Source organism: Protobothrops mucrosquamatus, unplaced genomic scaffold (genome assembly GCF_001527695.2).
Source record: "Protobothrops mucrosquamatus isolate PMUCROS unplaced genomic scaffold, P.Mucros_1.0 scaffold2574, whole genome shotgun sequence".
In the NCBI taxonomy this organism is placed as follows: domain Eukaryota; kingdom Metazoa; phylum Chordata; class Lepidosauria; order Squamata; family Viperidae; genus Protobothrops; species Protobothrops mucrosquamatus.
In genome coordinates this window covers 29,900-42,169 of record NW_015388631.1, presented here as the reverse complement: position 1 = coordinate 42,169, position 12,270 = coordinate 29,900, and the positions used below count along the sequence as shown (strand labels likewise).

Sequence of the window (12,270 nt, the reverse complement as noted above, 5' to 3'; positions counted from 1 at the left end):
GGGTGGATTTTGGGGAGGAGGGGAGTTATATTGTAAAACTTTTAAAAATTTTCAATAAAAAAAAAATCCTCAAATAAATATTCCTGCGAGGAAAGATGCATTTTCATTTTCCAGACAGATAAGGCCTCACAGAGGGAAACGCTGTTTAAGAGGAGCAAGCTTTATTTCCGAGTAAGAATTTCCATGCGCAGAATCGAGTTGAGAGATCCATTAAAAAGCCGCTTGTCGAACGGGACCACCACCGGTCTTCTCTTCTTCCGTCTAAAACAGGGGTAGGCAACCTCGGCTCTTTTATGACTCATGGACTTCAACTCCCAGAATTCCTGAGTCAGCATAGCTGACTCAGGAATTCTGGGAGTTGAAGTCCATGAGTCATAAAAGAGCCGAGGTTGCCTACCCCTGGCCTTAAATAAATGAAGCACCTCGTTGCGGAAGCAGAGCTGAAAAGCGCCTTTTCTTTTCCTCAAGGTCAGGTCGGCGCGCGGTTCGCTTTTTCAGCAACTACGTCCAAGGACGCGCTGCCAGCAGGCAGAAGAAAGGATGCCGGCGCGCCGTTCATTCTGCAGCAGATCGGAGGTCACCTTTCCTGCCCTGGCGGGGGTGAAATATATTCCCCCGCAGTGGGGAACGGAAACAGCTTTTGGGGGTAGACCTGATCCTGGTGAGAGCCAACGGAACAGGCCCAACCGGTTGTCAAGCGAGTCCGCGCCCCAGCGAAGAAGGGCGCCAAGAAACGCGAGAAGGGCGTCTGACCTGCTTTTCTGCCGGCGAAAGCGGCTTGACCCCCCCCCACCGGACCTGGCTCAGGTTCTTCCTGGCTCGCAGCTGAACTTGACCTCGCGCCAACTGCCGTGGCTCGAGCCGCTCTTAAAAGAGACCGGTTCGAGAAAAAGGATCCCCAAACGGATGGCTGCGCTCCTGCGCGCGCCCTCGGCCCAACCCAGGATGAAGCCACCCAAGCCCCACTTGCCATGAACTTGGCGAAGGATGCCCGAATCTACCAGTATCGGAACAGGTTCGGCCAAAAAGAAAACGCCGCTGCAAGCCCGAAAGCTCACACACACACACACACACACACACACACACACACACACACACACACACCCGCGGGGACCCAAACCTCCCGACGTGGCCGCTTTACCTTCGCTTGCGCCCCGAGAGCGAGCGGCGCCGTCCTATGGCCGGACCCCCATCGGGAAGCGGCGGGCAAGAGGCAGCGGTGCAACCGGCTGAGGAGATGGTGAGCCGCCATCTTCGGGCTTATGCGGCGCGCAGGGCGAGGAGGAAGGAGCTGGGCGAGCGGCTGTGGCGGCCTTGAGGAGCACAAGAAGGCGGCGGCGGCGGATGCCCAACCCCCTTTGAGCGATGCTGCTGGAAAGAAACCGCGCCCAGCTGGCAAAGGCTGCACTGCCGATCTCCGTGGAGGCCGGGGGAGGGTTAGGGGCTCGGCCCTGACGTTTTCTTTAACCCTTTCCAAAACTGCGCGAGAAGAGCCCGTAGTTTATGGGGAGCTGAGCGAATCATTAGAGCAGGGGTCTTCAAACTTGGCCCTTTTATGACTTGTGGACTTCAACTCCCAGAATTCCTCAGCCAGGCATGCTGGCTGAGGAATTCTGAGAGTTGAAGTCCACAACTCATAAAAGGGCCAAATTTGAAGACCCCTGCATTAGAGAATTCTCCAGGCCAGAGATGACAGGCCTCACAGTAAAGTAAGTAAGCCCGATTGTGCTGAATGAAACTTACTCCCAGGAAAGAATACATTGGAAGCTAATACAGACAGCACAGAAAGTTTGTTTCTTACCTATCTTTGATAGACTCGGAGTGTAAGATAAAATGGGAGCAGATCACTTGGAAGTAACCCATGTTCACGTGTGCAGTCAGAATAAACAAGTACACACGTTTAAGAATGCAGAGCAGTGACTAAGAACTACTGAAATGAATGGAGTTGGGGTTAGATGTAGAATTCCCATATTAAAGAAGTAATCTTGAACTTTAAAAGTTGCCCACTTTCCCATTAAACTTGATAGTTTATCCCTTTCGAATAGAAAATTCGCTGTTTAAAAACGGCCAGTTTAGTTTCACACCCTGTGAGGCTGTATTTTTTCTACAACTTAAACCCCTGTTAAAGGCAGAGAAACCGGCTAAACTGGCTTCATGTTTTATTTTCTGCCTTGTTGCAATTTGCTGTTGCTAGTTCTACACAAAAGAGAAAATAGTTGAGGGGTCCTTGGTCAAGTTACTTCTTGTGGTGTTATCTAGTTGAGATAATGAAATTTCTGCAAGAAAACAAGCTCGGAGAGCACCAAGGATCTTTTATTTCAAGCCCAAACTACAAATATTCTCCTTTATCAGAGAAAATAGTTGCTTAGAATCTATAATAAATCATTACATTCCAGAACTAAGCCCAGATACTTGAATTACCTGCAATTTGGCAGAAACTCTACTTTGCCTTGGATTTCAGATGGTGCAAAATTTATTTAATTTTATGTATTTAGAAACCATCCATCTCCCTCACAGAGAGAGAAAATCCAGAGGGATTTATGTGAAACACAGTGATGTGTGAAGTTGTATGTGAAGTAAAGATTGATGTTCTTTGCCTCTCATGCATTTCCCACTGGCTCAGTGTGATCTTTCTAATGCCTTCCCTTTCTGCCTCTCCCAGCCCAAAACATGTCACTGCCTTTATTACATCCTCAGCCCAATCTTTTCCCTTGTTCAGTACTGGCCTGTGCATCTGTTCCATGCCACAGTCTCACCAGAAAGGAACAGATTCCCAGCAAATCATATGTTACCAGCCTGCTTGCCCACAATCTGCTCTGCGCCTTCCCTTTTGTCCCCTGACTGCCAGCATCTTTTTTCCTACTGTTAACCCTTATCACCACTTCTCCCCGGAACAATCAAATTTCAGTCCAAAGAAAGCAACTTCACTTTGGACAGGCGTTCCCAAACTCTTCAGCTCATTGTCCCCTTCATAAAGTTTCGAATTGTTCATCAACCCCCATGCTACTTTAACTAATACTACTAAGAATAATCATATTATTAATATTGACTTTGGATAGTCTCACGAACCCTTTGGAGTCAATGTGAACCATTTTGAGGAACCCCAACTTAAGTCCATATCTGGGCGAGTCCAAACCATACATCACCTGAAATCAGACGATTTGTATAATGTGGAAAACATATGCAGAGAACATTTGACCTGTCCTCTTATCAACTCATTTGGTTTGTTCCCACCAAAACACTAGACTTTTCCATACATATATTTATAACTTGGGTTTTCTTGTTAAGGTTTTCCTTACTTACATCTATGGTACAACCATTACCCAGATTACCTTTTTTATTGTAAAATCACCATATTATTTTCTATATTCCATCTCCAGCCCTTTTAAGTCATATGTAGCTGTATTGATGTTAAAACAAATTTTCCCTTAATCCAGGAATATACAAGATGTGTAAAATCTGTTGCATTTTGCTACTACTACAGTGGCAGTGAAATTCGGTAGCCAGAGGTGGATGGAATCAGAGCCATTTCAAGCTAATTACAAAATACTTAATCCTACTGGCTTTTTATTACGGTAGAGTTGTCACATATGGGCATTGAAAATCCAGATAGCCATTAGATAGCAGCAAAAGCTTGTTTCTGTATTTCTTTGCTACCATCTAGTGGTCAACTAGATTTGTGCAGCCCAGATCTAGTCCTAATAATTTATGTTTGCTAGTTCCACTTGTTTGATATTTTCTTCTCTATAAAAATGAGCATTCCCCATCATGTTTTCTTCTACAAATAAATATGTTAATCTGCTTGAACTTTAACACGGATTCAACCTTATTATTTGTCACTTTGGTAAAATATTCAGCATCAGTTGAGAGTTTTGAATGTCAGATAAACTGTTAGTGAATCCAAAATTGTTATTCCCTAAATATGATAAGTGGGGAACAAGCAAGAAGGTAGCAAACAGGTAAGAGATACAGATTAGGAATTGTACATGGACGTGCATGAGAGGTGCTGTGTGGGTTGGGAAGGATTCCTGGATGTGCACAAAAATTGCTATATTCGTCAGATATAGTGGGGAGAGGAACATCGGGGATCAAGAAGGATGGATGTGGTGGGGCTGTGTGAGAGATGCCACCTGGGTTGGGAAGGATACTTTAGGGGTCTGGATAGGAAAGGATGCCAGGGGTGTACAGGTAGGGAAGCGCTACCTTGGAGTGCTTGATAGTATATGAAAGTTAACGTGCAGATCAGGGAAATTTCATGGGGGAGCGGCATGGGTTGGGGAAGAGTGTGTTTGGGGACAGCAGAAATTGGAGGAGAGGGTGGCATAAACCAGGAAAGTTACCACCCTCCTTCCCAGCAGGCAGGGAGGGAGGAAGGGATTGCAAGACTGGCTGGGAAATTATCACAGAACATTGGAAATAAAGATCATTTGAATCCAGCAGCCAGTAGCACTGAAGCAGCCACAACTTGCCAATGTTTTGCCAAATTTCATTCCGTTAGGAATCATGGGTTCCAGATTTTGGACATATTCTGTATGTTAGCCCATTTGAGGTACCTTGGTTGAAAATTGTTATATGGTGCAGTATTTCACCCAGTTAAAGGTCATGATGATGAGGATGTCAACGCTGCTAATATCGGATGTTCTTGTTTTGACAACAGATAGAAATGCAGCCATTTTTCGCTATTGCTTTTAGAGTTAGTTGATGCTGGGAGGGGGAATGTGGATAAGAGTCCAGCTAGTCATAACAATAATAACTCAGCCGTGGGAACCCAAGGTCATTGGGCCCAGAGTTGATAGAATTTTGGCGGGCTGGAGAGCTGGGGAGAAAGCCCGCACTTCAAGCTAATTGTGGAATGTAATTTATGACTGTTTATTGGAGGAGGGAATTGTGCTTTGTTACTTTGTATCCAGGGGAGGGGAATTTAGTTTTTGGTTTTGACTATGTAGTGCCGATACTTTGTTTCTCGAATAAAAGATTCTTTAAGATAAACAAAGCCTCGAAGTTCTTTTGAAGAGTTTCATCTATCGGAACCATGACAGAGAGTTTTAGTAGTATATAGATGGACATCCCTCCATCCATGAATGAAGAACAGATCAAACTAATTAAAAATAATTACTGGAAGTCTTTGGGATGTAGTAAAAGTCGGAGAACATAAGCTTTTAAGTGAAAACAGAAGTTCCTATTACCTTTTCCTTGAACATACTATATGTTTGGAAAATATATTTTTAGCACTTGCCACAATTAACTATCAAATATATTTATAACAACTCTTAATTTCAGACATTAATCGTTTATATTATTGTAATCAGTTCATAATTTCTATTAAGTTTTACAATAAATGTATTGATTACAATGCACTATACTCGGTATACTTTCCTATAATATACTGTAGGAAAATGAAAGACAAATACTGTTAAAATAATTTTATTGCATTATTGAGTCTTCTATCTATTCCTTATTTTTTAAATTTTTCTTCCTGTTTTTAAAAAGAAGCCTCTGTGCATTAGAAAAAAAGCTTTACACTTTACACAAGAAGCATAGCACTTCTCTTTGGATCCTTGGTGCTGTCAGAGAGCACCAAGGAGCCTGCGGTTGTGAACTGTTATTAATTAAAACAGCCCAATTTAAAAAAACTAATTCTTTGTTACATTTGAAAAGAATATAAGAAATAATGAAATCAGGCAAAGATAGTGAAATACAAATGGAAAAACAACAAATGTGAAGTATCCTAGTACTAATATATAATATTCAAATACAGCATTAGCAACTCAAATATACTCATTAGCAACTATTTTATATCCATTTTTAACAAAATCCACACCTGGCTATTTACCTTGGTGTTTGAGTCAGGTGAGTAGAAGAACTCTTTTATTTCATTTTGATATTGGTAAGTGGAATTATTTATCCTTAGGCACTCTGGGTTATTTTTGGTGGGTTTGAACATTTTAATACTGTAAGCTTCCCAGAGTCACTAAACACACACACAAGTCCAACTTTTTAGAGATGTCCACAGATAACTGAAAAAATATGCTTAGTGTAATTTTTAAAGCAGTGACATTTTTTCAGGCTTGGGCAACTTTAATGACAGCAGTGATGACAGAATTATGTTCAGAGGAGATCTGAGATATTTTTTGATGTGCACAACCCTAGTTTAAAAAGAAACACTGGGGTTATTCCACTGCTTTCCAGTTCCACTATAGAGTGAGTTAAGGGAGATGCTTTCAACTCTGGCAGTACTGGACCCTCTAAAATGATTACTGTATTTCTGCAAACCTCCCTGATGAAAACATTAATTCTTTCATCAGCTGTATAATTCAGCAAGAATAATAGATTCTATAATCTAACAAATAATAACTTTTATCAGAGATATTTTGGCTTAAGCAAACTTTTCTTAGTATTACCAATAGATCATTTATAATTTCGCTGTTAGTCTTCAAGTTATGTTTGGTCACTTAATGACCATTCAAAATTACAATGGGGCCAGAAGGGGTGCTTTACACTAGTGTTTTTAGTAAAGCATTTCTGACTACAGTAAACACATATGCGCATGAGAGAGAGAGAGAGAGAGAGAGAGAGAGAGAGAGAGAGAGAGAGAGTCACATGATTGCATTTTAGGTGCATGGCAAATAGCTCACCTTTATAATCAGTTGCAGTGTCCTGCAGTAATATCACCACAATTAGCAATGATTTTTGCTGGTTTCCAGCAAAAAAACTCCCATTTAAAAGAATGGGTTTATACTTAAGACCCTGGCATTTGCTTAACTGCTGTAAAAAATGTCATAAAACAAGTCCAGTCATGTGGCTGCCTCAACTTACATTTGTAATGACTTACAGTTAGAAATTTTGTTCCAATGCGGACATAAGTCAAGAATTACCTGTACTATCCAGCAAAACAATTCTCCAGTTTTTGAGAGATCGGTAATCAATGGATATACTACTATATACCGTGTTAAAAGTCACCAGCAAACAGACTCAAGTCACTCTTTGACTTTTTTGATCTCCAAATAGGCCCATTTGCAGTCATCTTAGAATGAACCACGATGAAGACTTTTCCTTCAACAATTTGGCACCCAGGATGGGACTCCAAGCGTCCCTTACCTCTGGAAAGCAAGCAGACGTCCTCCCAGACATTTGAAGTCTGCAAACAGTGGTGGTGAAAAGTGAAGGTAAAGCTGGTAAGAGAGCGTTCTGTACCTTCTGCAGGGGAGCAGAAAAGTCCTCGACAGGCCCCTTTTTGGTCTGAAACTGTGGTGGTAGATCCCTAAAGGAGCGTCCAGTACTCTATGAGGGATCCAGAATCCTCTGTGGGTTCCTTTTTGACCCAAAACCGTGGTGGTAGGCGGAGGTCTCACTAGGAGACTTCAGTGCGCCGAACCCGATAGAACCAAAGTGAACCCCTGCATCAGGAATAAGGAAATCATGGGTTGTTCTAGTTCAAGGGTCTAGATAGGCTCCCCAGTAAAAGCTTGCTTGAGGCCTGGGATAGGAATCAGCTACCCGTTCAGGCAGGTATGAAAAAGAGATAGGTAGAGAAAGTATAAAAAAAATGGACTTTGCTTAGGGTTTTACTGGGAAACCAATTTGGCTAAATAAAGGTACATAAAGGGAATATAAGAAATAGTGATTCTCCCTCTCTCTCTCTCTCTCTTTCTCTGCAACCACATGATATGTTTAAGATTTGTGCCTTCCCTAATTTGAGTTAACTGAGATTTATGGTGGGAATGACTAGGATGTGTAGAACTGAAAGTTCTATTTCCTTTTCTGTTCTCTTGTCTTTGTGTATATATGTGCTTTAAAGTCTTTGTGTGTGAGGTAAATGTGACTGTTAATTGTTTCTAATCCAAAAAGAAAAGAATTGTAAAATTCTGCTAGAAATTCTGCTTAAATTAAGCCATCAAAAGTAAAATATCCTCACTCTTTTGTCTGGCCAACAGAGTGAAGAAAAAAAAATCCTCTTTTTCCCTTTCTCTCTCTGTATTCTTAAGAACAACCCAAAGTTAGCAGGAAGGAATGTTTTAAGTTCATCTGCTGGAAAAGTTTCACTCTTGCATTTACTGTATATGTTGTAAATGGGTTTTATCTGTCTACCTTTTTCCTGAAACATGACCAGCATTTTTCAAGTTACAAGTCCCAAAGTCCTCTCTAACATGTTACAAATGTTCAGTTCAGAAATGAGACCTTTCATTCATGTTCTCTTATCAGAATCCAGCCTCTCTTTTGTCCTCATCTGAGATTTCCTCATTTTGTTCTGCCTATCTGTTTCTTTAACAACTACAACAAATGCCTTTTCAAACTCTGTCTGTAAGCTACCCCCCCATTCTACTTCTCCTTTTCTTATCCTCTGTTCTCCATTCCTTTGTCTGCCTCTCCTGAGAGAGTCCACCCAGAAAGGGGGGAGGAGAAGATCTTGTTCTCATGTCTTTCAGCCCTGCATAGAGGACTCAACAACCTTTTGGAAGCAGATCACACTGACCCAGATGCTGCCTCCGTCCATTTGAGCCATGGAATTCGGTTATGAATCCAGCCATCCACTAAAAAGCCACCATGCACCCCAGATGCCTGTGAAAGCTGCAGAGGAAAGGAGGAGTCCTGGAGCCACTGGTCCCCACTTGAAGCCTCAGAAGAAAACTATGAAGACTATGGGGAGAGGGTGGAAACTCACTGTAAGGGTTTCTTTCTTGCCCGATTTGTGTTGTAATTAAGCAGTTTAATGTATTTATGGAGTGATGGCATTTGGGAATAGTTGGTACAGCAAGTACTGAACACTTTGGACTTCTGTCTGGTGGGAGGGAAAATTTGTCCAGGATGGTTGTATTGCCTGTTTTGTAGAAGCAGCTGCACACACACATGCACACACACACCATTCAGAATCACATTGGGTCTATCTCTTTCACCTACCTTCAGTAAAGCTCCAGCCTGATTCTTGCCCTGTGTCATTAAAATTTTGTAGGAACAACTTCCAGTAAATTCCAAGGGGGAGGGAACCAGGCCCCCTCAGGTGATTTGCAATTCATATGCCCAGACTAGGGAAGTAGCAGGAAAGAGATCTCCAAACCTAAGCCCTGAATATATCTTGCACTGGTGGACTCAGATTGGGAGTCCTCGGGCTACTATGTGCAATTTAAGAAAATTTAATAGGCTGGCTTGCATACTGGCTAACCTCAATTGGACATCACAAACCTGGATGCACTGAACTAAGAGCTAAGGCAGGAAACAACCCTTGAAAATGGGCAGCCAGTGGTTATGTACTGAGACAAACCATGGCTGTGAAGAATTTTGGGAGGAATGTGCAAACCTAACTGGAAGCTCAAAGTGACATCCAACATTTGAAAATGATTGGCACAGAATATTGGACACTTTAAATTTCTTTTTCATCTAACAGAACTTTTGCCCTGACTTTTAGACCTTTATGGTTGGAAGCTCCCCTTTTGGGAGCCACTGCAGGGATCTTTTTCTGCTGTCTCTATTAGTGTCTTCTTCTTCTTTTTTGGCTTAACAGTTTAAAGTTTGTTTACCAAGTCTCCCTGACCAGATCATTCACTTATGGCACAAAGGGGGGATTTATACTTAAGACCCTGGCATTTGCTTAACTGCTGCAAAAAATGTCATAAAACAAGTCCAGTCATGTGGCTGCCTCAACTTACATTTGTAATGACTTACAGTCAGAAATCTTGTCCCAATTGCGGACATAAGTCAAGAATTACCTGTATTATCCAGCAAAACAATTCTCCAGTTTTTGAGAGATTGGTAATTAATGGATATACTACTATATACCATGTTAAAAGTCACCAGCAAACAGACTCAAGCCACTCTTTGACTTGTTTGACCTCCAAATAGGCCCATTTGCACTCATCTTAGAACTTGCTATCCTCTTTGCCTGTGCAAACTGAAGACTTCTGTAACTGGAACAAAAAGAAATTGTTTAGCCTAACTATTGCTATCTCGCTTTTGTAATCGTCTTCAGGGACAAATTTCATGCAAACGTGGAAAAACATGGACATGGATGGGATGTACTGAAGGAGGGAATAAGGAAGTGTATAGGAATGATTGATGTCTTCCTTATGATGTAATGGCTCTGTTGTCTGATTTTCACCGGCTAACAAAGTTTATAAAGCAATGCTACTAACTTTCTAAGGTGTGGCACTTCTGGACATAACTCTGCCAGCGCTCCAGATTGTTTGTCACCCAGCTGTTTTATTTGATCAATTAAAGCACTGTTTCCTCATGAAGCCTCCATTTAGTTGCCTGATTAGCCTTTTAATGGTACCTCAAATTTAAGGAAGGGCTGGGGACCTTACAAAACCACTATAAGTTAAGCTAAGAGCTTGCGAAGGCTGAGGTAATAGCTTACCACAGGGGTGTCAAACTGCCGGCCCACAGGCCGGATGCATCATGCTGAAACTGCGCCCACCCCATTGTCAGCAATGGGAAAAAAAGTCACGATACGACGTGACACGTCACATGACGTTGCGTGTTTGACACCCCTGGTTTACCACAATCCTACTGTGGGAAATCGGCCCCCCAAAGAAGGAAATATTAAAAGGGCAGAAAAATATATTTCCTCAAAGGATCTTAAAGAGACAGAAAAGCATGCCCAGTTCTCTTAATAGCCCCAAGTCTCCCTCCCCCAAGCAGAAACCAGTTCTGTAGAAATGCAGATGTAAATAATCCAGGAAGGTTGGAGGCCCGCAGTTAGAAGCTTAGGAAGACAAAGACACCTAAAATCTACATGCCCCACCCAAACTCTAAGACAGGATATAATAGGATTAACCGACAGATGCCAAAGGGCATACCCAGACTCAGGTCAGAATACATGATACATAAGGTGACCAACCGTCCTCCTTTAGGGAGGACAGTCCTCCTTTTGTAAGTTCTGTCCTCCCTCGAAAAGTGTCCTCCTACATGTCCTCCTTTTTGATATTTGAAGACTAATCTGCAGGGCTTTTTTTCCCTCATAGAACACTCAGAACCGCATTCCGACACCTTTTTTTGATGGGTTTTTTTCAACTTTTGCATGAGCTGTGCTACTCTCGCTATTGGCTTTCGAAAGCCAATAGGAATTGCTGCTGAGCACGCCAAAACAAGTTGCGCTGGCAAAATTTGCACATGCAAGTTGTCTGTATTATTGTTGCAATGAATAAAATGTTTCTTTTATTTACGATATTTTTTTCTTCAATTTATTTGTATCCTCCTTTTCATTGTAAAAACATTGGTCACCTTAATGACACAGGAAATACAAAACCTCAAACAGGAACAGGAAACAACTCCAAACAAAAGCCTCAGAGGGTATAAAAACCCACTCCCTACATATGCTCTCTCTCTTCTTTTCTTGCAGAGCCATCTTTCTGTCTGGCTCGCCTCTTCAATAAACTGTAACCTTCTTTCTAAAGCAGTCGCCATGCTGTTTATTCCCGGCTTGGACTGAACCATGATGAAGACTTTTCCTTCAACACTACAATGTACTTCTGTGTTATTCTCAGCTGAGGTTAAATAACACAGAAAATAAATAACTTCCAAAGAACTGAAAACTGTCATCCAGTTATTTTATTAATTAAAAATGCTGATATAGCACGTGGTAAGCCAGTATAAGACCCTCTTTAACTGTTACACTGACCTTTGAATTTTGTAATTTGTAATTCTGTATTAAATAGTTCCTGGGAATCTTGAGACTTATTTGAACTCTCAACATCAAATTCTCTATTCAAAATGACCCCCAGCAATTCCCCTTTCTCCACTTCCAGAGATAATTTTACATACTTTTTCTAGGAGAATATTTAAGTGAACTGAGTGAAACAAATAGCCTTCAAGAAGCAGGTACTTTTGTTCCAATTCCAAGTGCATACCTTGCAATTATTCAAAAATGTTATTTGATTGACCTCTGTGGAATTTGATTTAGGGGGAAAAAAACAGAAAAGGACCCACATTAAGAAGTATAAAAACATGTTTCATTTTTGGGAGGGCTTCTTGCACAATCACATTATTGTGCCATTGTGATTTTAAAATAAGAAATAGAAATAATTTCAAAGGCAGTTTTCCCTTCTTTCTTCCATAAAGGAGAGGTAAGGTATCTCTATGTTTAGAGATTGCTGTGCATGAAGTTTCCGGACAATATATAGAACTGGTTTGCCCCATTGCCCTGTTTATGGATGCTTTTGAACTTTCCACGTGACTTTTTTTTCGCTTTACAAGAGCAAGGAGCAACACGGAAGGAATGGCACCTCTACAGGTTTCCTATCTCTAGCAATCAACGCCTCCCCATTAAAACAAAAC

At 41.5% G+C, this 12,270-nt stretch overlaps 1 protein-coding gene across 1 annotated transcript in view; it reads right to left on the bottom strand.

Annotated features, from left to right (window-relative positions):
* OXCT1 (3-oxoacid CoA-transferase 1) overlaps positions 1–1,324 on the bottom strand; it is a 61,738-nt gene extending 60,414 nt beyond the window's left edge. The window contains exon 1 of the mRNA XM_015825260.1: positions 1,142–1,324. Within this exon, the coding sequence (XP_015680746.1) occupies positions 1,142–1,252 (111 nt within the window). The 5' untranslated portion in view covers positions 1,253–1,324. The remainder of the gene's footprint in view (positions 1–1,141) is intronic.
* Positions 1,325–12,270: the final 10,946 nt, after the last annotated feature.